The 23,988-nt window shown below is 44.6% G+C and overlaps 2 protein-coding genes across 11 annotated transcripts in view; both read left to right on the top strand.

Annotated features, from left to right (window-relative positions):
* C11H2orf92 (chromosome 11 C2orf92 homolog) overlaps nt 1-15,986 on the top strand; it is a 46,045-nt gene extending 30,059 nt beyond the window's left edge. For 3 of the 4 annotated variants that reach the window (XM_072768098.1, XM_072768097.1, XM_072768095.1), the window contains 5 exons: nt 4,935-5,036; nt 6,175-6,258; nt 12,296-12,391; nt 13,765-13,915; nt 15,560-15,986. In XM_072768098.1, coding sequence (XP_072624199.1) covers nt 4,935-5,036; nt 6,175-6,258; nt 12,296-12,391; nt 13,765-13,915; nt 15,560-15,695 — 569 coding nt within the window. In that variant the 3' untranslated portion in view covers nt 15,696-15,986. The remainder of the gene's footprint in view (nt 1-4,934; nt 5,037-6,174; nt 6,259-12,295; nt 12,392-13,764; nt 13,916-15,559) is intronic. The other variant, XM_072768099.1, reaches the window with a different exon arrangement.
* ZAP70 (zeta chain of T cell receptor associated protein kinase 70) overlaps nt 15,862-23,988 on the top strand; it is a 31,179-nt gene continuing 23,052 nt past the window's right edge. For 2 of the 7 annotated variants that reach the window (XR_012003293.1, XM_072768089.1), the window contains exons 1-3: nt 20,744-20,876; nt 21,060-21,261; nt 23,672-23,834. The gene's annotated coding sequence lies outside the window, so the exon portion shown is untranslated. Of the gene's footprint in view, nt 16,003-20,743; nt 20,877-21,059; nt 21,262-22,835; nt 22,980-23,059; nt 23,501-23,671; nt 23,835-23,988 lie in introns of those variants that run through there. The other 5 variants (XM_072768092.1, XM_072768091.1, XM_072768090.1 and 2 more) reach the window with 5 other exon arrangements.

Below are 23,988 nucleotides of genomic sequence, written 5' to 3'. Positions count from 1 at the left end.
AAAGCAGTAATGAGGAACAAAAATTTATAGGACACAGAACACAAATAGTTAAATAGCAGAAGTAAATTCTTTATCAGTAATTACTTTAAGTGTAAATGGATTAAATTCTTATTAAAGGGCAGAGATTAGCATATTGGCTAGAAAATTCAATTTTCTTGTTGGGAATGTAAAATGGTGCTTCTGCAATGGAGAACAGTATGGCTTTTCCTCAAACAATTAACAATAGAATTACCATATGACCCAGCAATCCCATATTTGGTTATATATCTCAAAGAATTGGAAGTCTCAAAGAGATATTTGCCATGCTTATAGCAGCATTCTTCACAATAACCAAAGGTGGAAGCTACCCAAGTGTTCATGGATGAATAGACTAAGAAATGTGGTGTATACACACAATGCAATATTCAGCTTTAAAAAGGAAGGAAATTCTGTCACATGCTACAACATGGATGTACCTTGAGGACATTATGTCAAATGAAATAAGCAAGTCACAGGAAAGCAAATACTGTATGATTCTACTTATAAAAGATATTTGGAGTCAAATTCATAGAAAGAAAGTAAAATGGTAGTTGCCAGGGGCTGGAGGACAGGAGGTGGAAACAGGGAGTTTAATGAGTATGGAGTTTCAGTTTTGTATGATGAAAAAGTTCTGGATATCTGTTATACAACAAGAAGAATAAACAACATTACTGAATTGTATGTTTAAAAATGACTAGGATGTTAGGGGCACTTGTCTGACTGGCTCAGTCAGTGGAGTGTGCAACTCTTGATCTCAGGGTTGTGGGTTCGACCCCCATGTTGGGTGTAGAGATTATATAAAAATAATAAAATCTCTAAAAAATTATTAGGGTGGTAATTTTGTGTTATGTGTTTTTTTTACTAAATTAAAAAGTAAAATTTATTAAAATCCTTTTGTGATAAAAAACACTCAGTAAACTAGGAATACAAGGGCACTTCCTCAATGTGATAAGGGACATATGAAAAAGCAACAGCAACATCATACTCAATGATGAAAGTATGGATGTTTTTCCCCTAATATGAGGCATGAGACATTCTTTCAACATAGACTGTAAGTCCTAGTAGACAAATTACACAAGAAAAAGAAATAGAAAGATCTAAAATGGATCCATAAAAAGTTCACAAAAAATTATTAGAGCTAAAAAATTAATTCTGATAGCCATTAATTTGTTCTCTAGAGTTAAGTCTGTTTCTTAATTTGCCTCTCTCTCTCTCTGTTTCCCCCCTTCTCTCCTTTGTTTTGTTTTTTAAATTCTGCATAGGAGTGAAATCATGTGGTAATCAAATGAAATCATTTGTCTTTCTCTGAATGATTTATTTCTCTTAATATAATACTGTCTAGTTCCATCTGAAAGTTTGCAGGATATAAAAACAACACAGAAAAATCATTTGTATTTCTATATTCTGATATGAATAGTCCAAAAAAAGAAAAGAAATAAAGAAAAATATTCTACTTACAATGGCATCAAAAAGATTAAAATACTTAGGAATACATTTAGCGAAGGAGGCAAATGACTTATACACAGAAAAGGACAAACCATTGATGGAAGAAATGAAAGAAGATCTAAATGAATGGAAAGATATCCTATGTTTATGAATTGAAAGACTTACTGTTGTAAAGATGACAATAGTCCCCAAAGTAATCTATAGATTTAGTGCAAATCCTATCAAAATTCCAATTGCTTTTTTTTTTTTCAAAAATAGAAAAACTCATTCTGAAATTCCTGTAGAATCTCAGTAGACCCAAAGTAGTCAAAATAATTTTGAAACAGAAGAACATATTTGAGGGGCACCTGGGTGGCTCAGTTGGTTAAGCCTCTGACTCTTGGTTTCAGCTCAGGTCATGATTTCATGGGTTGTGGAACTGAGCCCTGTCTTGGGTTCTGTGCTTAGTGGGGGATCTGCTGAAGATTCTCTCTCTCCCTTTTCCTCTACACTCCACCCCCTCTAAAATAAATAAATAAATCTTAAAAAAAAGAACAAAAATTTGGAAGAACCCCACTTCCTTATTCCAAGACTTACTATAAAACTACAGTGATTTAAAGAGTGTGATGCTGGCATAAGGCTCTCTAGATTATAGATCAATGGAGTAGAATAGAGAGTCCAGAAATAAATGCATACATCCATGGTCAGTTGGTTTTCCAAAGGTTCCAAGACCATTCAAGGAGAGAGAATAGTCTCTTCGACAATTTGTTCTGGGAAAGCTGGGTATTCATGTGAAAAAAAAAATGAGGTTGAATCTTTATACTATACACAAAAATTAAAACTCAACTGGGTGAAAGGCCTACATTTTTAGCTTAAACTTAAAATTCTAGAAAAAAACAGGAGAAAATCTTCATGACCTTGGATTAGGCAAAGGTGCATTTATTTTGACATCAAAAGCATAGGCAATAAAAGGAAAAATAGATAAATTGGACTTCAGTAAAATTAAAAACTGTGCATCAAGAAATACTTCCACAGAATGGGAGTAAATATGTGCAAATCATATATCTGATAAGGAATTAAGATCTAGAATATATAGAGAATTCCTACAACTCAAAAACAACAAAACCAACTAACCAAACGACTCAATTTAAAAATGAATGAAGGACTTGAATAGACATTTTCACAGCTCTAGGAGTGTAAGCACTGATGCCTCTCTCCATGTTAAGACCTATTGGGTGTTCTGATCACAGAGCTCTATGCCTGTTGGTCCTGTTTGGACATCTCTCTCTACATGGGACATAGACCTTTTTTCCAGGAGTTGTCTCGTGTCAGGATTTCTGGGTTTGCCCTTCCTCCACGTGTGCTATTAAAGAGGCTCCAGTAAATCTGCACTGAGTATCTGGCTGATTGAATGATGGATAGGTTATCATGATTGAATGAGTGAAGGGATGCAGATAGCTCTTGTAGCCTCCTACTGTGCTTTCAGGAATTCTCACCTGGGATCAGAAGACTTTTCTCCTTCTTGCAGGAGCTCCATATCTCTGAATACCACCCTACATGTGTGGAAGGGGAGTGAGTGAGTGTGAAGATGGGTGTTTAGTTCAGGGTTTGGGAAGATCCCATCAACTCAGAAAGGCCTACTGACCTGCCCAGCATCATGCTAGTGTTGGTCTTGGCATTGGTGGGCTACCAATAAACTCTCCAGGTTCTCTCTGAGCAACAAATCAGGATTGTGTAGGTCAACACATCCATCAGGGAAGGGGCTGATAACATGATGGCAAAGACTAAGTACCTCTGCCAGATAGGGGACAAGTTGAGTAGAGATGGTTCATCCTCTCTGTACTATCTAAAATGGCACTGTTCTAGGTTAATAACATCTCATTTAAAAAAATTAACTTCCTGTTCAAAAAGGTACAAAGGTAATGTGTTTAGTGACCTCATGAATCAGTACAAAAATGAGTAAAGAAAAAGTTAATAGTCTTCTTGCTACACCCTATCAGCCAGGTGTGTATTCCTCCTCTCCATCTCTCTCCATGCCAGTAAATACGTATGTGCTTATGCGGAGATTTTTCTTGGTTTTACTGCTTTTACAAAATTGGGGTTATTTTCAATAGTGCAGTTTTCTCACCTTGGTTGGAAAGTGTTGGTTCTGGTGAATTAAAAAGTTTGGTATTTATACAAGTGATAGTCTCCTTATATATATGAAACTAAAACATTACATTTAATGCTGAAGTTCTATTTGATCTGTCTTTATTCCCTACCTTCTTAAGATAACTATTTTGATTTAGTTTTTAAGATTTTATTTATTTATTTGAGAGAGAGAGTGTGTGTGTGTGTGCATGAGTAGGGAGAGGGCAGAAGGAGAAGCTGACTCCCCACTGAGGGGGCAGGGTGCAGGATAATGTAGGGCTTGATCCTGGTACCCTGAGTTCATGACCTAAGCTTCAGGCAGACAATCAACTGAGCCACCCAGGTGCCCCAACTATTTTAGTTTTCTTTTATCATACATTTACAGCCATGTATATATACTTGTAGAAATTGGGTAGCATTGTGTTAACACATTTTTTTAAATAAAATGGGATCGTAGTATGAAAAAAATGGCAGTGGTGGCAAGCACTTATCATTTTGTATAAGTAAATTTGATAGTTAATTTTTTGGGGGTCCTTAAGCATGTATTCCAACAAGTGAGTAGACCACCCACCAATGTACTAACAGTCTTGAAAAAGGACTCAGAATATATACACTATGGATGGAATTTGTAAGGAATATTTTCCCTGATTTTGCAAAGTAAACCTAGAAGGAACAATAATCTGCCATCCTCAGGGAAAAGTAGAAGCCTGAAAACTTTAAAAAGGAAAGAGAGATTTGTATATTTTAAAATATATAGCCATGAGGAATTAGGAACAGTTTATAAAGAGCCTTCTGACTTTTAGAAACCTGTCCTGCTTTATTTTTTCCCTGGCAGACTTCACCCTATAAAAATATATGGGCCATCTTGAGGAAATCTCAGAGGTGGGTCAGAATGACAGTAGGAGGAAGAAGAAAAATAATGACACTACATGTCATAAGGTTTGGGGCAAGGTTTCTAGCTGCATAACTTTTTATGGGAAATATTTACTGCTCGAGACATCTGGTGCAATCCCACTTTTTCAGAAATGATTGTAGGAGGGACGCCTGGGTGGCTCAGGTTGTGATCCTGGGGTCTTGGGATCGAGTCCCACATAGGGGTCCCTGCAGGGAGCCTGCTTCTCCCTCTGCCTGTGTCTCTGCCTCTCTCTCTCTGTGTCTCTCATGAATAAATAAATAAATAAAATAATTGTAGGAGTTAGGATTTCCCTTCCCAAGACAAGATATTTCAGAATATAATTTCATATTTCCTTTGAGCTTATATCATTTATTTACTACATTTGTAGACTGCTTTAGGTACTTACAAGAGAAAAATATCAATCCTCCATGGCTGGTATTAATATGCCTTTTTTACTTCACTTGAGATGATATTCTACACCAAGTGTTTTACAAGGTTCCACATGAGACATCGTTTGCTGAAGCAAGGACAGCAGGCAACTCAATTACAAAGAGAGAAATGAAAGAAAGCAAGTATATGTCTTTCAAACTAGAAATGCATATATTCGTAGAGGTCTATATATATTGTATTACATGTACAGTGCTATCATTTTAGCATTTGTTAAAATAGCTCCCTGTGTGGCAAAGACAAATGGAGAAATGAAGGAAAGAATTGTCTGAGAACCTCACTATAGCTTCTAAGTCTATGGTCTAAAATGTACCTGTCCCTCAGTTTTGGGGAGATCCTTGGAGTTCATGTATCAAGCAGGTTCTCACTTTCTGGAGGTTCAGAGGACAGGAACTGGAATTCCAAGTGGTGTTTAGTGTTCCTGACAATGGGAGCCTTGAGTAATGTAGTAACTTTATATTGAACACACTTAATATTTCCCGATGCGTAGTTTTATACTTTGCTTAGCCCCTGGGGATAGCTGGTGCAGTCATTAGTACCCCATTCAATGGATAAGACCCAGGCCAAAAAATTACTTGCACTAGACACACCAGTGGAATTAACAAAAATGAAAAAAAAAAAAACTCTTCCCAAAAGTAGCTTCGTATTATTATTTTTTTTAAAGTAGCAGTTTGAGAATTAAGACAGGTGTTTGACCATAGGTTGTAAGGATAGAATTGTATATCGAATTGCCAGGAGTATGTGAGAGTGCCCTGCACAGCAGCGTAAAGAGCACTGTGTTGGAATTTTGCATACAGATGTGAATTTCAGTTCCTCAGGTTTGTTTGCCACAGCATCTGCCTGGGCTCCCGCCTCTGCAGTCAGTAGCTAGCTGATGCCTCTCTCTACATCGACATATAAACTTTCAAATGTACATTCCCAGTACAAGTTGAATTCTATATTAGCATTGCAACACTTAAGACAAAATAGGGGGCAGCCCGGGTGGCTCAGCGGTGTAGCGCTGCTTTCGGCCCAGGGTGGGATCCTGGAGTCCCGGGATCAAGTCCCACGTCAGGCTCCCTGCTTGGAGCCTGCTTCTCCTTCTGCCTGTGTCTCGGCTTCTCTCTCTCTCTCTCTCTCTCTCTCTGTCTCTCTGTCTCTATGAATAAATAAATAAAATCTTAAAAAAAAGAACATTAAAAAAATAAAACAAAATAGGGACCCAAAGTGCTCATAAGTGTGTACTGATACAAATTTTTCTCTTTCATTTTTTCCCATAGGTTTCATCAAAGCAGCTAGTGTTGCTGGGTATTCTACTGAACCAAGATTTCTCCTTGGCAGCATGGACAGAATTTCTATTAATGGTAAATGCAAACGGATATAATTAGAGTTGGGGGTCAATGAGTAATACCTCTTCTTCTTTTGCCTGAGTTTAGAACCAAATGTGAGACTGAGCTAAGGAGGGAGCTCAGACAATCTTTTCTAGAAAACTTGCCTGGATAATGTGGGTGTTTCCCTTTGAATTTGGAAAAGTGCCTAATCATGGATGAAGTTTAAGATACCCATGGTTTCCCCAAACCCCTACCATGAGAGAGTTTGCTTCTGTAAAATTCACAGCATAGAGGAGCAGATAAGAATGTTTGCTTTCTGTAGGCAGAAGAATGCCAGAGAGAGAGAGAGAGAGAGAGAGAGAGAGAGGAGCTGATGGCCATAGGCACCTGAATCCTCCTCCTAAACTTACCTGTGAAGTCCCTTTCTACCCTGAAAGCAGGGACTGGTGAGGGGTAAGCACATTCCTGAAGTGATACTCCAGACAAGTTCTCTCCCTCCTCACCACGGGGAGTGTGGGAAAGTGCTCCCCTTTAGCTGACGGGCAAAGACTCATCTCACAGACTTGATCATGGTGGAGGCAGAATGGCTCTGAGGACAGGATGAGGAACTAGCATCCCATGAAGCATTTCTTCCCTAAACAGATATAAAATTTTATTTTATTATTATTTTTTTGTGTACACACTTAGTTTTATTGTAACAAAGCAACTTGTACACTTTTTACGTTTAAAACTGAGCATCTAAAAAAAAATAAAAAAAATAAAACTGAGCATCTTTCCTTTCCAGTGAAACAAAAAGAAATTTTTTTTTTCAAAAAGAAAATTTAAAAATAAACAGGAACGAAATTACAATAGAGAATGTCAATTCCAAAAAAAATCCTACAGGTTCTGCTGATTCTTCCGTCAAGTGACAGGGCTCAAGTCATCATTAGGAGAGTTTTATTTTAAAAGTGTCATCTTAAACTGCAAGGATGTCCGTTAAACATCACAATTAAATATGCCAAAGGAGAAGCCATGTTGTCAAAATGCTTACTTAACCCACCCAAACATCTCAAACCCACCCTTTCCTGACCTTCTACAATCTCTGAGCCCAATATACAGAGAAAGGAGGGAAAAAGCTAGAATTCTATGCACTGCTACACAGGGGACCTAGATAGTTTTTGGAGATTAATTTATCACAGAATTCACTTTAAAATGAATGCCTCTAATATTCCTGAGTTTGTCCTATACATTTCCGTCTGTGAATTTCGTGATAATCATAAATTCAATGTGGTTAGTGTCTCTTTGGTACCTAGGTCTACACAAGGAGATGTGAGAGGGTGATTTTATACTGAGAACCACACAGGCTAGAATGATTTCATCAACAGAGTCCAGGTCATGCTGTTTTTCTCTGAAGTGGCTATACCGTTTATTAAAAAGTCCATTTGTGCTCCAGTGATCTGAGATACCTCCTTTCTCTTATACTAAATTCCCACATGTCCTGGGTCTGTTCTTGGGCTTTCTATCCTAACCACTGGCTTAGTGGTTTCTGTATACAAACTGTTTTAATTACATAGACTGAAATAGTATGTTTAAGTGCCTTACAAGACTAGTCCCTTCTTTGCAGTTTTTGTTTGTTCGGTGTTTTCCTGGCTATTTTTCCATGTTTGTTTTTGCACAGGAACTTTAGTATCAACTTGTGTTGAAGTTGATATCAACTTCATTAGAAGTTGTTGATATTTTTATTAGCATTGCATTAAATTTATTATATAATATTCACTTTGGGAAAACTGATGGTAAGTCATTCTGGGCTGGAAATGGGGATGTCTTCCCATTTCCTCAGGTTTACTTTTGGCTCTTTCAGTGTGTGATTTTTCTCCCTTATTGGAGCTTGACTCAGTGCTTGAAGTACAAAATGGATTTATTTTCCTCTATCTTTCCAGACCCCCAAGGTGTACAGTGGACAATCTAAGCTAGATATGGAGCCCATTCCTTTTTTTTTTTTTTAAGATTTTATTTATTTATTCATGAGAGACAGAGGCAGAGACATAGGCAGAGGGAGAAGCAGGCTTCCCTGTGGGGAGCCCGATGCGGGACTCAATCCCAGGACCCCAGGATCACAACCTGAGCCAAAGGCAGAAGCTCAACAACCAAGCCACCCAGGTGCACCCCCTTCTTTTACATAAAGGATCACCTTACAAATTAATCATTATACTCATCTTGATAATCCATGATATTGAGTTTCCAGGAGCCTCACAATTAGAAGAAACACGTAGATTAGGAAAACTTCCCTTGGGACTATAATGTCAGGTTGGATCATTTGAACTTAATGTTTTTTTGTAGGTCAAAAATAGTTAAAGGGTGCCTGAGTGGCTCATTCAGTTAAGCTCCAACCCTTGATTTCAGCTCAGGTCATGATCTCAGGGTCATGAGATGATGTCCTGTGTTGGGCTTGGTGCTCAAGCAGGGAGTCAGCTTGGAATTCTTTCTCTCCCTCTACCCCACCCCCCTGCTCCCTGTCTGTCTCTTAAATAAATAAATAAATAAATAAATAAATAAATAAATAAATCTTTTAAAAAATGGTCAGACATCTCTAATTTCATATGATTCAACCTCAACATGTGGTTCAATCATTTAGGGGTCTCTGCTCAATGGTATGGGTCACATACCCAAGTCCAGGCTTCCTACAGAGTGTAGATGCCTTTGTAAAGGTGTTACTTCCGGGTAGCCCAGGTGGCTCAGTGGTTTAGCGCTGCCTTTGGCCCAGGACATGATCCTGGAGTCCCAGGATGGAGTCCCACATCAGGCTCCCTGCATGGAGCCTGCTTCTCCCTCTGCCTGTGTCTCTGCCTCTCTCTCTCTCTGTGTGTGTGTGTCTCTCATGAATAAATAAATAAAATATTTAAAAAAAGGTGTTACTTCTCTCCATCCACAAAATTAGAGGTAGCTGATTAAAATCCTTATGTTTATATGGAAAAAAGCAAATGTTTCTGTTATTCAGCTATCTTCTTTGGAATTTCATTTCTATTGACATTACAAATTCTTTGCTACCTCTCCTTTTGAAAAGTGGAGCTTAATGCCCCTCTCCTTGAGTGTGGGCTGGACTTACTGACTTGCTGCTTCTAATGAACAGAATATGAGAGAGGTGATGGTGTGCTACTTCATAGATTAGGTCATAAAAGACATTGTGGTTTCTGCCCAGCTATCTCTTATATTGCTCACTTTGGGGAAAGTCGGTTGCCATATCGTGAGAACATTCCAGCAGTATCCACTCACTTAAGGAGAGGCCCTTGTGATGAGGAACTGGGCCCTCCTGTCTACAGCCAATGGAGAGGTGAGGCCTTCTGGCAACAGCTGTGTGAGTGAGCCATCTTGGAAGCAGACCCTCTGGTGCTAGTCAGCCTTCAAATGACTGCAGTCTTGGCCAACAAATTAGGCTTAGCTGGGTAGTTCTGGCTCAGAATCTCTCATGAGGTTGCAGTCAAGAGTCTTCAAGACTCTTCTCTCACTCAAGACCTCGCTATTAGTCTCCTACCTGGTGAGAGGTGCTGTGCCAGGAGTAGAGAGCTGAATGAGACACTTGTGTCCTTCAAAAGCTCACTGTTAATAGGAAGTCAGTGTCATCAGTAATTCTTAGCTATAAATATGCTAAAATGGAAGATACTTAAAAAGCGTTTCAGGTTGTATTTGCATGGAGCTTTGGTAGACAAAAGAGGCTAGTCTGTTTACTGACTTTTTGAGGAGAGAGAGTGAATTAAGAAGAGGACCCCCCCCACCCCCACCCCCCACAGGCAATAGTCAAGTTCACATCACACAAGAAGAGAAAGCTGACCAGGCCCCTCTTCAGAGGCCAGGAGCTGCTCTGAAGCTATTCTGCTGGACCAGGAAATCCAGACTACACAAATCTTCCTTAGCAGCAGTGACTATTCCCCAAAAAAATTAGTGGTAAAAAGGGCTGGGTAGGAAGATGGCCGAGGAAATGAATTTTTTTTTTCGAGAAGTGAAGTGTTGTATTAATGTGTGCACAGGTGTGCAGCAAGTTCCAGCTATTATTGATTTAGCTCCACTGAAGGGAATCTAGTTCTTAGTTAACAGTACAGCATTAATTAATAGCAAATTAATATCAAAGTCTCATTTCAATGCCAGTTTCCTAAGAGGAAAAAGAGAGAGAGAGAGAGAGAAATTATGATGTAATTTTTCAACTTTTCCTTGAACACAAAGCCAAAATTTCTTGGCACTGGGGTCATTTAACACAGTATTACCAGGCCCAGGATGTGACCAATTGGCACTTGAATTGAGTCTGGATGTGGCGATTTGCTTGTCCTTGCTCCTGTAATGGGCTGCTACTTCCCTCATAGTTAATGATTTTCTATAGTTGAAATGAAGTTTGGAAACTGACTATATTTGGCAAAACTTGGTAACTGTGCTTATTTTGTCCTGCAGAAAAAAAATCCGACAAGTGATCAAAATCACAACCCATATTGATGATTAATTGTAGACAGTGGCTCCTAATTCTGGTTTTGTTTTTGTGATTACAGTGGCAAGGAGAGTAAAAATTTGTGTTCAAGTGATAAGTCTATCTTTATCACACCTGTATGAAAGAGCAAGGCCAATGTAACCCCTTAGTGGACTAACTCTATATTGTCCAGAGTTTTCTGTGTATCTGTGATTGTTAATCTCTTGACTCTGATTTGACAAGCTGGCATTTTCAAAATCAGGTAATTAAGACTCATGTTAAGTTGCAAGTTTTCTCTGACAAGGTCTCAGATACAAGTGAATCAAAGATAGCCAGTGGCAGAGTTAGGATGCTTATATTTCTGATTTTCAATCCTGCCTGTTTCTACTAGACTATTCTGCAGCCCCTCTCCCAATAAATGTATATTTCAGTGTAGTTCACTCTTCTGTCTTGCCCTTGCCATTTAAGAAAACATTTTTAAAGTACTTTGTGGTTTATAAGTAGTTTCTATGAATGTTATGCTGGTTGTGAGGTAGGTCTTATTACTTTTTTCTTTTCTTTTTTTTAAAGATATTTATTTATTTATTTATTTATTTATTTATTTATTTATTTATTTATTTATTCATTCATGAGAGACACAGAAAGAGAGGCAGAGACATAGGCAGAGGGAGAAGCAGGCTCCCTGTGGGGAGCCCGATGTGGGACTTGATCCCAGGACCCTGGGATCACATCCTGAGCCAAAGGCAGACACTCAACCACTGGGTCATCCAGCTGCCCCAGGTCTTACTATTTCTGTCTTATGCTGGTGGTATGGGGGTCAGAGAGGCTCAGCAATTGACTGAAAGATTCTCTCGAGGTCCTCTCAGGTGGTGGTCCCTGACCAGTAGCATCAGTGTCACTTGGGAGGTGGGGGGTGGGGGTTAGGAGTCTTGAGAAATGCACATTCTCGGGCCTCCTTAAGCCTACTGAATCAGAAACTCTAGGGTGGGGTCCAGTGGTCTGTCTTTTAAGGCCTCCTGGTGATTTGGATGCACATCAAGTGTGAGAAGCATAGCCTCACCCTATGGATGGGTCACCCAGGAATTTGTTAGATTGAAAAAATAATAACAAAACATTGATGTACATTTGGACTTTTCTCCAAAGTCCTCCCTAACTGCTCACTTTGGTTTTACAGAAAGTTATTTTTTTAAAAGATTTTATTTATTTCTTTATTTGAGAGAGAGAGAGGGAGAGAGAGAGTGAGTAGGGGAGGAACAGAGAGAGAGGAACAAGCAGACTTTGCATTGAGCATGGATCCTGCTGTAGGGCTCGAACCCACAACGCCAAGATCATTACCTGAGCAGAAATCAAGACTTGGCTGCTTACCTGGCCAAGCCACCCAGGCATCCCTAGAGGAAGTTATTTTTATCATAAAAATAGAACTAATCAGGGGCACCTGGCTTGCTCTGTCATTAGAGCCTGTGACTCTCTATCTTGGGTTTGTAAGTTTGAGCCCCATGTTAAGTAGAGATTACTTAAAAAAAAAATAACACTAATTACAGGCCAATGGTTGATTTTTTAAAAATTTTTATTTATTTATTTATTTTTCAATGGTTGATTTTAGATGAACATATTTTGTCTTTTGTCTTCTGTATTCAGGGAGGAGGGATAAGGAACCCTCTCTCGTCAATGGGAACATAAATGAGCGGCTTACTACTGGTGATGAAGAAGGATTTCAAGAAGCAGTTAGGACAGGTAACGATATGTATAGTGTAGGTTAAATGAGACCCGGAAGTACAGATAACGCCAGAATGCATCTGCGCCTTTCATGGTATTTTAACAGAGTAGATGTCAGCGCACCTTTAATTTATCCACAAAAGCATCCGATATCCTGTTAAAATGATGAATTAAAGTATCTCTGGTAATTTGATCACCTTTTCAAAAAGATGCTGCTTTTAGTTGTTTCTACACAGCCAAGGTCATTCCTAACATGGGCATCATCTTCTGAGCCTCTGCCATTACTGCACTGAGGCTTCCTAACAAGCAGGAGGGATTAAATCCAAATACTGACCTCTGATCTTCAACCTTGGATGACCTGAGCCTGGGCCCATTCAGAACAAGTAGAAACTTGTCCATCATGGTACCAAGTGCAGTACACTCCTCCACGTGGCCTCTCGCTATCAAAAGTACAACTGGTTGTCACTTTCTAACTTGAAGAAATTAAATGCTGACTTATTCCAACAGAATAACAGCCCTTAGAGTTGCTTGGTGCTGCTGCCTCTCGCTGTAGCACAAATGAAAGTGGCAAATTGGATATTTCCAGTTTTCTCCCCATAGCCCAAGATGGCCCTTGGCCAGCATCCCCCTGCCTGTATTGCTAGGCACCCCTCAGTGGTTTTCCACACCAAACCATCCAGTTCCTGTCATGGAATGTTTGTGCTCCATTGCCCTGATTCCTCCTTTTGTCACATTACAAATGGAGTGATAGAAGCTCTAGGATTCCTTGATGTCAGCTGGGGTCTCTAGTTAATGCTACCAAGCCCACACTTGGTGGCATTCCCAACCTACCCTCAAGATTTCTGCAAGTCCCTACAGTCCGTAAGAGCTTAAGATCGTCTGGCAGAATGTTTACACTTGTGCGTGAAATTCCCCCAAACCTACGCACTTGAGGCTGATTATATATATGGCGGGAACCTGAAGCTGGGACAGTGGGGTGATGGGGGGAAGCTTCATACTGAATATTTGACTCCATTGTTTTCAGTAGCCATTGTAGAGCTTTCCACTTCCTCGGGGGCCCCTGCCTTCTCCTTCCATCTGACCTCTCCTCTGTTCTTCTCCTCCTGCAAACCGTACCTTGTTGTCCCTTCTTGGGGAAGAAGCTTTGCTGCTTGCTGGCTCATATCCTCAGCATCTCATCTCCACCACCAAACAGCATCTGATGTCACTGCCAGACAATATATGAGTTTATTATCTTAAGGCCAGTTTCTTCTTCAAGAGGACTTCTGAAGCCAGCAGCTAAAATTACTAAGGTTTTCAGATCTGCTGGAAGCCGAGCTAATAGGATGTCCCTGCAGATCTATCAAGGGCTGTCTCTTTCTGTTTACTTTGCCATGTGTCTTTTCATCTAGATACTCAAGATAAGAATGTGCCATGTACACAGCTTCTGCACTTTCTCCAGAGGAACATCATCCTTGCCGCTGCCTCGGTGGCGGGAATCCTCGTGGTCACAACGTTGTTGCTGCTGGCATTGACCACGTGCATCAGGAGGAAACGGCCATTGTGAGTGGCTCTTAGCTCCCATTTGCTTCAAAGAATTCATGGGTATTTGTGACAATGGAGCCCCAGAGCTTCTTGCTAATCCTGGAGTTAGGAGGAAGGCAGGGACATCTAAGCCTGGTTGTGTAGTCATAAAGTACAATGGCCCAGGCTATGAATTTTTAAGCATTGTCTTGGTGGTTTTTTTTTTTTTTTTAAGATTTTTTATTCATTTATGACAGACACAGAGAGAGAGGCAGAGACACAGGCAGAGGGAGAAGCAGGCTCCATGCAGGGAGCCCGACATGGGACTCGATCCCCGGTTTCCAGGATCACACATCCCAGGCCGAAGGCAGCGCTAAACCACTGGGGTTGCCCTGCCTTGGTGGTTTTGATGCGTAGCTGGGTATGGCTTGGACCCTGCTTGCCTCTAAAGACCTTAGGTTAGGCTACACCTATTTCCACACTGAGGGCCACTAAATGAGGAGATGGTACAGCCTCTGGCTGAAAGATTGGAAAATAAAAATATGAGGGCAGGGTGGGATGAGGCTGTGGAGGAGACGAGCTCAGGGCTATTTGGCCTGTTCACAATGGGTCAGCAGTATTGGTTGTTAGAATATTGAAAGATCCCTCCACTGGTCCTTCCCAGGACCTCCCACAGACTTCCCAGTCTTCCCCAGGATCCTGCAAATGAAGGGTTAATGCCTGGCCCAGCAGTGGCCCTCCAGGGCTCTGCTCTGACAGTAGCTACTTTATTTGACTACTGTCTGTCTGTAGCACTTATTAAATATATCAAATATCCACCCCACCCCACCCCACCTAGCCATGAGAGGGCTCTGGCACAGTGGCCACAACCATGGGTAGGCACTAGAAAGTAAATGGCTTACAAGATTAAACATTTGCAGTAATAGCACCTTGAAATTATGTGCCTCCATCTGTATCTCTTGAGACACACTGCTTAATCACAGGGAAAAGCAGCTTCCCAAGGCCCCTCGGGTCCTCCCTAATACCGCATTGTGTATTTGGCCTGTCCACAGGGAAAGGCGGCTGTGGTGTGGCATGGGAGGGTGAAGTGTCCCGCCCCACCCAACTTGGAGGTAACAGTACTTAAATTTGCCCACAAGAGTGACATTGCTTTCCCTAAAGGAGTTCTTTAAACACCAAGATTCCTGGGACTGGTAACTCATTCAGGCTAGCCAGGACCACCTCACATCCTGCTTCCTCCTCTGAGACAGAACTGGGTCCCTGAAGTGAAAGGGGAGCCTAGAATGTGGCAGGAGTTAGAGATGGAAGATTTAAAGAGCTTCTGGAAATAAGATTGACCCACTTCACAGTTCTTACTGGGGCTTATCTAATCAGATTTGTCACTTCCCTTCTGTGCCTCTTGGAGGTATCAGAAGTGGTCAAGACTGTGCTTCCGTCCCACAGAGGCAATCTGTGGAGAGCCTGTGTTATCAGAAAGTAGAGGAAAGGAGTTTCCCAGAGGCTTTCTGGTGCCCAGAGGCAAAATAAATTTCACACATGACAGACCTCCCTGATGGGAAGTAGAATGCTCATCCCTCAGAAACAGCCCCCTATATCACCAGCCAATGAGTAGACAGTAGGAATTCCTGTCCAAAAATATGGACAGAAAACCAAAAAAATATGGTTTTGTGTCTTTTATTTTAGACATCCTCCGGCAAACACGACGTATAATGTTTTTATTATGAGTGGGAAGTCTTGGTGGCAAAAGTATCAAGAAAAGAACCTCAGAAAACACAGCGATAAACAGAAACAGTTGTTGAAGAGCAAGTCCCATATCTAAGCCAGGTGGTGTGGCCAGCCAACGCAGGACTGGAAGCTGTGGTGCCAAGCAATTCTCCATCCAGACACTGTGGAGAGGCATTTGGATTTCTGGCTGTGAGGTGTGCTCTACAAAATGTTTACCTTCTCAGTGCGATCTTGAATGGACCAAGGAACAAATGTTTTACCGCAGGATGCTTGTAGTGTGGTGCGGCACTCATGGCTAGTGCAGGAGACTCAGCACATTTGCCAGAGGACAAACCTGACCAACTCTGGGTTGACTGATTTATTAAAGCATCAATTCTCTGATTCAGCCATTCAGAGAGCAGGTATTAATTGAGCACCTGATATGTAGACAATCTCAAAATACATGAGGTGACCAAAGATGCTGGAAGCAGGCCTGGCCCTCGCAGGTTTCCAGGAGAGGGCAGACAGCTGGCTGAAACTCTGTGGTGGTGGACTGAGGCCTCTAAGCTCAATGGCAGGAAGGGTCGGGAGGGGAGAAGGGGTGGGGGACGCCTGGTGTTGCAGGAGCCGGGAGAGGCTGCCAGGGTAGCTCAGCAGCCCGAGGCCCTGCGCTGGAAGGCGGCGTCAGCAGAGCGGGACGCCCTCTCTGCAGGGCCGGGGACGCAGGGGCCTGCCCCAGGGCTGGGCAGGGGCGCCTGGATCCTGCAGCCTCCCCTTGGTCTGCGCCCCAGCCGCCACCCGAAGGGGCTGCACACCCTCTGCGGCCCCCCGGGGGGACTGAGATGGGGGGAGGCCGCAGGGAGAGGACCCCGGTGGCAGTCGGGGAGCAGGAGGGCCGTGGCCTCCGCAGAGGGTCCGGGTCCAGGCGGGCAAGGGCTCGGGCCTTGCCCGGCTGGAAGGCATCGGGGTGGGGGGTTCGCCTGGATGTGAACCGGGCTCTAGGGAGGCAGGTGCCTCAGGAGGCGGGGCGGGGTGGGGGGGCACATCGGAGGGACCCGCGGGGCCCGAGGGCAGCCGGAGCAGCCGGAGCAGATGCAGAACTGGGGGAGGACCTGGGTGCGTTGGGGAGCATTAGAGGCGGGAGGCACGGCGGGCGCTCACCCCTGCGCACGCAGGAGGCCGGGCTCCCGGGTGCTGCTGGCCAGGCACCGGTGGCTCTTGTTCAGACACTTAGAGTTTCCCCGGATGCAGGCTGAGCCTGCCCTTCCCTCCACTGGAGAAGGTTCTTTACAGAAGCTTCTTTAAATCTTTGCTGCGGCCTCGGCGCTCCCTTCCTGGCTGGTGCGCCGCTGCAGTAAGTCTCCTGGGGCACCTGCAGTCTGGGACCCATCCTGCACGTTAATAAGCTGCACTTGCTGAGAACCTATTGCGAATGTAAATTCCTTGAGGGATGATTGTCATCTTATCTCAAGAGAAGGAAGGCTCAGAGACGTAAGGTCACCCGTTAGAGGTCACATAGCTAAGAGGGCAGCCTGGATTCTAATCCAGCCCCGGGGATCCGCTGGAGTAGCCCAGCTCGTCACCCTTCAGACCTGCTGAGGAGGAATTAGTAGGGAGGATTTCTAGTCTCCTTTTTTTGGGAGGTGGAGTGAGTGAAGCTGTCCCCAGGGAAAGAGGAGTTCTGGAAAAGCAGGCCTGGTGGGTGGCTTACATCAAGGACTCCCTTCGGGTTTTCCCAGTCATATGTTTTTTTTTGTCTGCTCTCCCAAAGTGGGGAAGCCCTCAAAGCTTTAAGCCATGGGGAATTGGAGGACAAGTCAAGGCCAGGCTGGATCTGAGTGGGGCATTCCTCTGTATCCCTCTCTCCTCGGTGAAAAATCAGCCCACTTTCTTGTTTGAATCCAACTGTGGCTGGCTCAGGCCTTGGCCTGGGTGATCTGGGTGATGGACCAGCACCAGGGAGTCACTGTGACTCTTTGGGTCCAGGTTAATGCCCCTGACAAGCCCTGCTGGCTTCAGCTCTTGGCAAACTCTGTAGACCCCCTAAGTATACAGCTGACTCCAGTTCTAAGGGACTTCCCTTTGAGAAGTGGGATCCTCTGTCCTCTTTTTAAGCCACCCCCACCCCCGCCGCCGCCAGACAACATGTTCCTCTCTCTTTGAACCAAATCCTTTCAAGTTTGAGAATTTGATGTTGAATCAATGGCTGTAGAGAAAGACAGGCAGTGAGAGATACCTGCTCATGGCAGGTTTACTGGGCTTTCCTGGGGGCAGCTGATGGGGCAGTCTGAGGGCAGAGGTAGCTCAGATGCCTAAAGGTGTCTGGTGGTCCTACATAAGGAAAGAGTCCTAGAGCTCTGGAAGCCCTGGGCCTGTCTTGTGCTGGTCTGAACCATCCTTCTAAGCCCCCAACAGTGTCACCACTGAGCAGGGAGGAGGGACAGAGGGACTTCTCAACTCCAGGTATGTCCCATGCTTGGCCTCCTGGGAGGCTGGGCCCAGTGGACTCCAGTATCGGTCCCGCCTTGACCTTCTCTGAGCCTCAATGTCCTCATTTTTGCCATGGGGGTAGGAATTTACCTCTTTCATAGGGCTGTAGGTGGTTCATTCGGCAAGAACTATTTATTGAGCACCTGCTGTATGCCAGGCACTGTGCTGGGCTGGGGGCATCGAGGAAGTAGAAAAGGAATTAGAAAAGCCTTCCTGGCAGTGGATAGCTGGTGTCCCTTCAACTTGGAAGGAGGTAAGGCTGTCAGGGCTTAGGTATACAGCAGGCACACCGTAAATACCAGACTCTTCCTTGAGCAGCTGATAGGTTGCACTCCCACCCTCATCCCATCCTCATCCCATCCTCATCCCTACCTCTTGGGACCCTAGAACCAAGAGGCAGCCCACCCTCCTGTTGGCCTCCCACCCCACCCCTACCAGGCTCCCATTTAAGGAACAAGTTCAGGTCCGTGTTCTGCACAAAAGATTCACAGCAATTGTGTTTTAGTTTCGAAAAGGCAAAAAAAAAAAAAAAAAAAAAAAAAAAAGTTTATTGTTATTATAGAAACCTAATAGAAACAGAAGAGGAAAGGAATCTATACACAGATGAAGGTAACAGTAGGCAAGAAATGAAAATAAGGCAGGGATGCCTGGGTCGCTCAGTGGTTGAGCACCTGCCTTCGGCTCAGGGCATGATCCTGGGTTCCCAGGATTGAGTTCTACATCAGGCCTCTTGTGGGGAGCCTGCTTCTCCCTCTGCCTATGTCTCTCTCTCTCTCTCTCTCTCTCTCTCTGTGTGTGTGTCTCATGAATAAATAAAGAAAATCTCTTTAAAAAAAAAAAAAAGAATAAGGCAAAGGTACACCAGATCAGGTCCTTACAATATCCAGACTCATAGCTGGGGAAGCCCCATGGAAACAGCCAGGCTGAGCCCCGATTGAGAGGCCTGGACAGAGTGTCCTCTCTCAGGTGAGACTTCCAGCTGACCATCCCCATAAGGGCTGTACTTATAGGGCAGATAACAGAATTTGAAATTAAACATTTGTTCACCTCCGTGCAGTTTGGAGCGAGCTGCATTTCCATGGTATCATGTTTTTATATTTTCAAGGAGCCCAGGCTATGTGTGTCTGCCTCAGCCCATCCTGGAGCAGGAGGAGATGTGACACAAGATTTGTAGCTCTTGGCATCCAGAACAGAAGAGCCAGTTCTGACCTGGAGGCCAGATGATATATTTTAAACATGCTCCCAAGATTATTCACAAAGCACGAGTCTCACAAACAACATTCTTTGGACTGCCTGTGTATATGTGGGCCTAGGTGGTGGGTTATGTGGGACAAATCACAAAAACATTGATCTATACAGAACAGTTAGACACCTGTAACCTCTGGATTAGTGGATCCATTGCCTATGGATGGGCTCACTGAGAGCCTCCCCTTTCATTTCCCTCTTCCTCTAGAGTTGTCTTCCTGTGTTCTTAGTCAGCTGTCCTGCTGGGGCCTTTCACCTTCAGCTCCATGGTTTGTCTAGCCAACCTGGCCATGGCTGAGTGAGGGGAGGGTGCCAGACAGCACAGAGGACTTTGGGGTCAAGGCCTGTGGAGGCTCTGGGCTCCCAGCCTCTGCTACTTACTTGCTGTGGAATCTCAAGCCTCAGCTTCCTCTTGGCCTCAATTTCGCTACCTGTAAAATGGGGCTAACCTACTTTGTGGGGTTGCTGTGAGCATTGCACTTTCGCTGGGGCCAACACATAGTAGTGCTCAATATAAAGGAATAAATAAATCTTAGCTATTATGATTATTCTGCAAAACTTTGGCAGTTTGCCTGCCAGCATCCTTTCTCCCTCCTTCCAACGGTAGCTTCTGACTTCCCTTGGGTTCTCCTCCTCCATTTTAATGTGGTGTGCATGAGGCATGTGACCTAGTCCTAAGCCACTCTCACATGGCATCCAGGGGCTTCAGGGACTAGCTGGGGGATGGATGTGTGATCTATTCAGCCGATGAGCTGTGTTAGAGTTTTTGCTGGGAAAATTGAGACATAGATTCTTTTTCTCCTCCCCTTCCTTTTTTTTTTTTTCAATAATTGGTAGCCAGATATATATATTTCAACATTTTCCAAATATAAAATATTTCAGTGAATCATATCCCATTCTTAAAGTTTTAAAGATCTCATAGATTTTATTCAATATTCTTGTTCCTTGAGCAATATTTGAAGCTGAGTCACTATCTTGACCACAGAAAGAAAAGTTGTCTGAAAATGAAGTCATCAGGTGGAGGAGGTAACAACCCTTGCACCATCATTTGAGCACTGAGCAAGCTTTTCCTAAAGGCTATCCCTGTGATTCATCCATCCATGCCATACTTACACCACAATTATGTGCTAAGTGCCACTCCAGTTGCTGGGGACACAGCCAGGAACAAGACAATCCCCACCTCAGAGAGGTCACAGTCCTGCCCCAGGACCTTTTCACTTGCTGTTCCCTCTCCCCAGAATGCTTTACCCCTGATATCTCCATGGCTCCCTCCTTTACCTCCTTCAAGTCTTAATGCACAGGTTAGCCCCTCAGTGAGGCCTGTCCTGACCTCTTCTACCCTCTCCTGATTTATTTTACTCCTTAGCACTTGAAACCATCTGCTATACTCAGTAGAATACCTAATTGTTTTTCTGTCTCCCCCCATAGAATGTCACCTCGACGAGGGAAGGGATTTTCATCTGTGTTGTTCACGGCAGATCTAGAGTACCCAGAACAGAGTGGCATAGCATGGGTGCTCAGTGTTGAATAAATAGGACACCCGAAAGGATTATTTGAAGAGGTAATGCTGTCATTCTGTTTGAATGCTTAAGAAGGAGCCAGTCACTTCATGATCCCCAGGGAAGGGCATAGTGTATGGCTGGGGTGGCAAATCAATTCTCTTTTTACTCAAACCATGCTGGATTTTTTTTTTTTTTCCCATGCTGGATTATTTTTAAGGGAGGGTATCACTTTCAACCTTTAGGATCCCAAGATGTGCTTAGTAGGATATAGTACTCAAGAGCTGCCTCTGGAGGGCGCAAGGGAATCCCGTTGCTGCGCTTGGACTTACATGCACTCACTAGCACGCTCTAGAAAATCGGGAAACTCGGTAGATGGTGATGATGGTGGCAATAATGGAGTGTTCGCTTTGAGGCCTGTTTTAATTTTCACAATAGCCCTACGAGGTAGGTACCATTTTTATCCCCATTTCCTACATGACAAAATGGAGGCTCAGGTAGCTTGCTCGAGGCCCCTGAGGTATAAGCAGCAGAACCAGAAAGAACAAGGAGATAAAAGTCACCGTGGCTTGGTCACCCAGGTGATTCCCTGGGTGGGAGGAGATTCAGGAGGGGTCCTACGGGGAGGGGTGTCCTCTGTTTTGGGATCATTGTGCTGAGGTGTGATATTCTTCTGTGGCAGGCTGAGTCACCTCCCCCCCCAAGTCCCATCCAAACGCCAGAGGTTTCCCTAGCAGTGATCTGGTGACCAGTCTGGCCTGCTTGAAAGTCAGGTGAAACTGACAAAGTCCCCCACCCCCGCGCTGCTCAATTTGAGGACTGGGAGGCTTCCTGGAGGAAGCCACATTTAATCATTGACCTGGAGGAGTAGGAGTCAGGCAGTTGAGGAGGTGGGTGGGGGAAGTGAGTTCAGGCTGGAGTGCTGCATGGGCAAAGGTGTGGAGGCCTGATGGCAAGCCACTAATTTCTTCAGAGTCTCTATGCATGTGTGGACAGCAGGACCAATGCACTGCAATTTTTCCCAGCCCACATTTCCATCCGTCATCTGTTTGCTCTTTCCTCTGAACGTTCAGACTCATCTACCTTTCTCCACTTTCGCAAAACACAGGGCCTTATCTGCAAGCCAATCTCAAACTGTCTGAGCCTGAGCACCGGCTGGGCCGACCTTTGTAGTTTCAGAAAGCAACCTCTAGGACCGCAGAGGGTTGGAGGTTGGCTGAGCCAGTGCCTCATAGGGGCCAGGAGTACCCTTCTTAGGCCTGATATCTTGGAGATTGGAGGCCCCAAACGCTGCCACCCTCAGGCACTCCCCATCGCAGCCTGCACTCACCTTTCTGGTCCTTCCCCCACACGTGAGCTGTGGGACCACAAGGCCCAGGCTTCAGTCCCACCTGGCCATTGGGTATCTGTTCATCAACCTCTCTGGGCTTCTCTATCTTCACTTGGAGAATGGATTAAATGGGTTATATGGATTAAATTGTAAACTGCTTATGATGGTGGCACATAGTGAAGTGCTCAGTAGGTGCTACTAGGACTTTTACTGTAGATGATGTGATTCTGGTGCTCTGATTTCTGCTCTCTTTGCTCTGCTGGGGCATTCTTCTCTCCTACAGAAAGGACTGTCCAGTGTGGAAACAGATTTGTTTCTATACTCTGAGTTTCGTGATGCCTGCAGGGAAAAGGAAAGTTTCTAACAAAAATGGTTTGGGGGAAATCTATGTAGGAGAAAAGTATTCCAGCCTGGAACTCAGATTTAAAAAAAAAAAAAAAAAGATTTCTTGGTGGGTGGATTTAGGTAACTGGGGGACAGTAGAGCCTGCAGAGAGGTCCCCAAGAAAGGCCTGAGGTGGAGCATGGAGGAAACATCCGGCAGGCTGTGGAGCTGAGCCCACTTCCCCCAAAGTGGCAGGACCCAGAGAACAAAGGTCCTTGGGGTCTCAACAGTGGTGTAGGATATCCCCACACCACCCTCGAGGCTGCACGTGTGGGTAAGCCACCGAAGACATCCCCATGTGTTCCAGAAGACAAGGAAGTGGTGGGTGAGAGCCCCCTGAGGCCTTGGGGTGCTGGAGGGAGAGAAGAGGAGATATGGACACCATGCCGGTGCAGTGGCCACATAGCAGGGTGTGGATATGATGTGAGGTCACGTGGTCACCGTGGTGTGGGTGAGTGTGAGGGAAGGGCGGAAACGAGGATGAGGAGGGGGCTGTGGCCAGAGCAGGAGGTGGTGATCAGTCAGGTGTAACATGCAGCGAAGGTGTAAAGCGGGGTGGCAGGGAGTGGGTGGGCACTGGGGGACACACTGTCTCGTGTCTTAAAGAAATGACTGATGCCTCTCAGAGTCCTCCTCTGGCATCTCCCATGTGCGTTGAGGCTCCTCTGAACACACATCCTGCTCAGGCTTCCACCATCCCAGCCCTGATCTCCCTGTTGACTCAGCCCTGTGATGCATTTCAGGGCTGGGACAGGTCGTCATTGCTGTCCCAGTGCCTGGCACACAGGAGGTGCTCTGAACCTTAGAGTTATGGCTGCACTGAGCAAATTTCTCCTCTCTCTAGCTCTCTCAACCTGGCAGGCCTTGGGTCCATGTCCCCCTGGGAGGGGGAAGAGAGGGCAGTCCTCTTTCCGTTGAGTCCTGGGGATCAGCCTCTCACTGCCACTGCTCCCTGCCCCCATTCTGGCACAGGTAGCCCCTCTCTTCCTCCTTGGGTTTGGGGATGTTGTCTGAATGGTCCCTTTGCATAACCCCTGCCTGTAGCTGGCCTCCACTCCTGAGTGTGGGGCAGGCACTGCTTGGTCCCGGAAATGCCCTCTGCCCTCCCCGGAGCGTGTGACTTTCCATTTTCCTTGAACGCAGCACTTCATGACTTTGCCGTAAACTTCAGATGCAGCCCCCTTTCCTGTCTTCACAACAAGGAAATCAGTTGAGTTTCAGAGAAACCAGCTGCTAAGAGCACACCAGGCCTTCCGGCGTGGGTCCCTGCTGGCTTGGGCCTCTGTACGGCTGCTGGCGTACCCAGGTAAGTTGCCACCCTCTGGCTCACTGCCCCTGTCCTGCCACCACAGCCACACCCTGGGGGAACTTGGGGCAGTGGGTGGAGGGTGAAGACTCCATGGGGCCTGGCCTACTTACACATTGCCTGGGCATGTGTGCAGGTGGTTAGCCGCAGGGCC

The sequence above is a fragment of the Canis lupus genome, chromosome 11, assembly GCF_048164855.1.
Source record: "Canis lupus baileyi chromosome 11, mCanLup2.hap1, whole genome shotgun sequence".
NCBI lineage: Eukaryota > Metazoa > Chordata > Mammalia > Carnivora > Canidae > Canis > Canis lupus.
The sequence above is the reverse complement of the archived record's forward strand: the minus strand, read 5'-3'. Positions and strand labels throughout refer to the sequence as shown.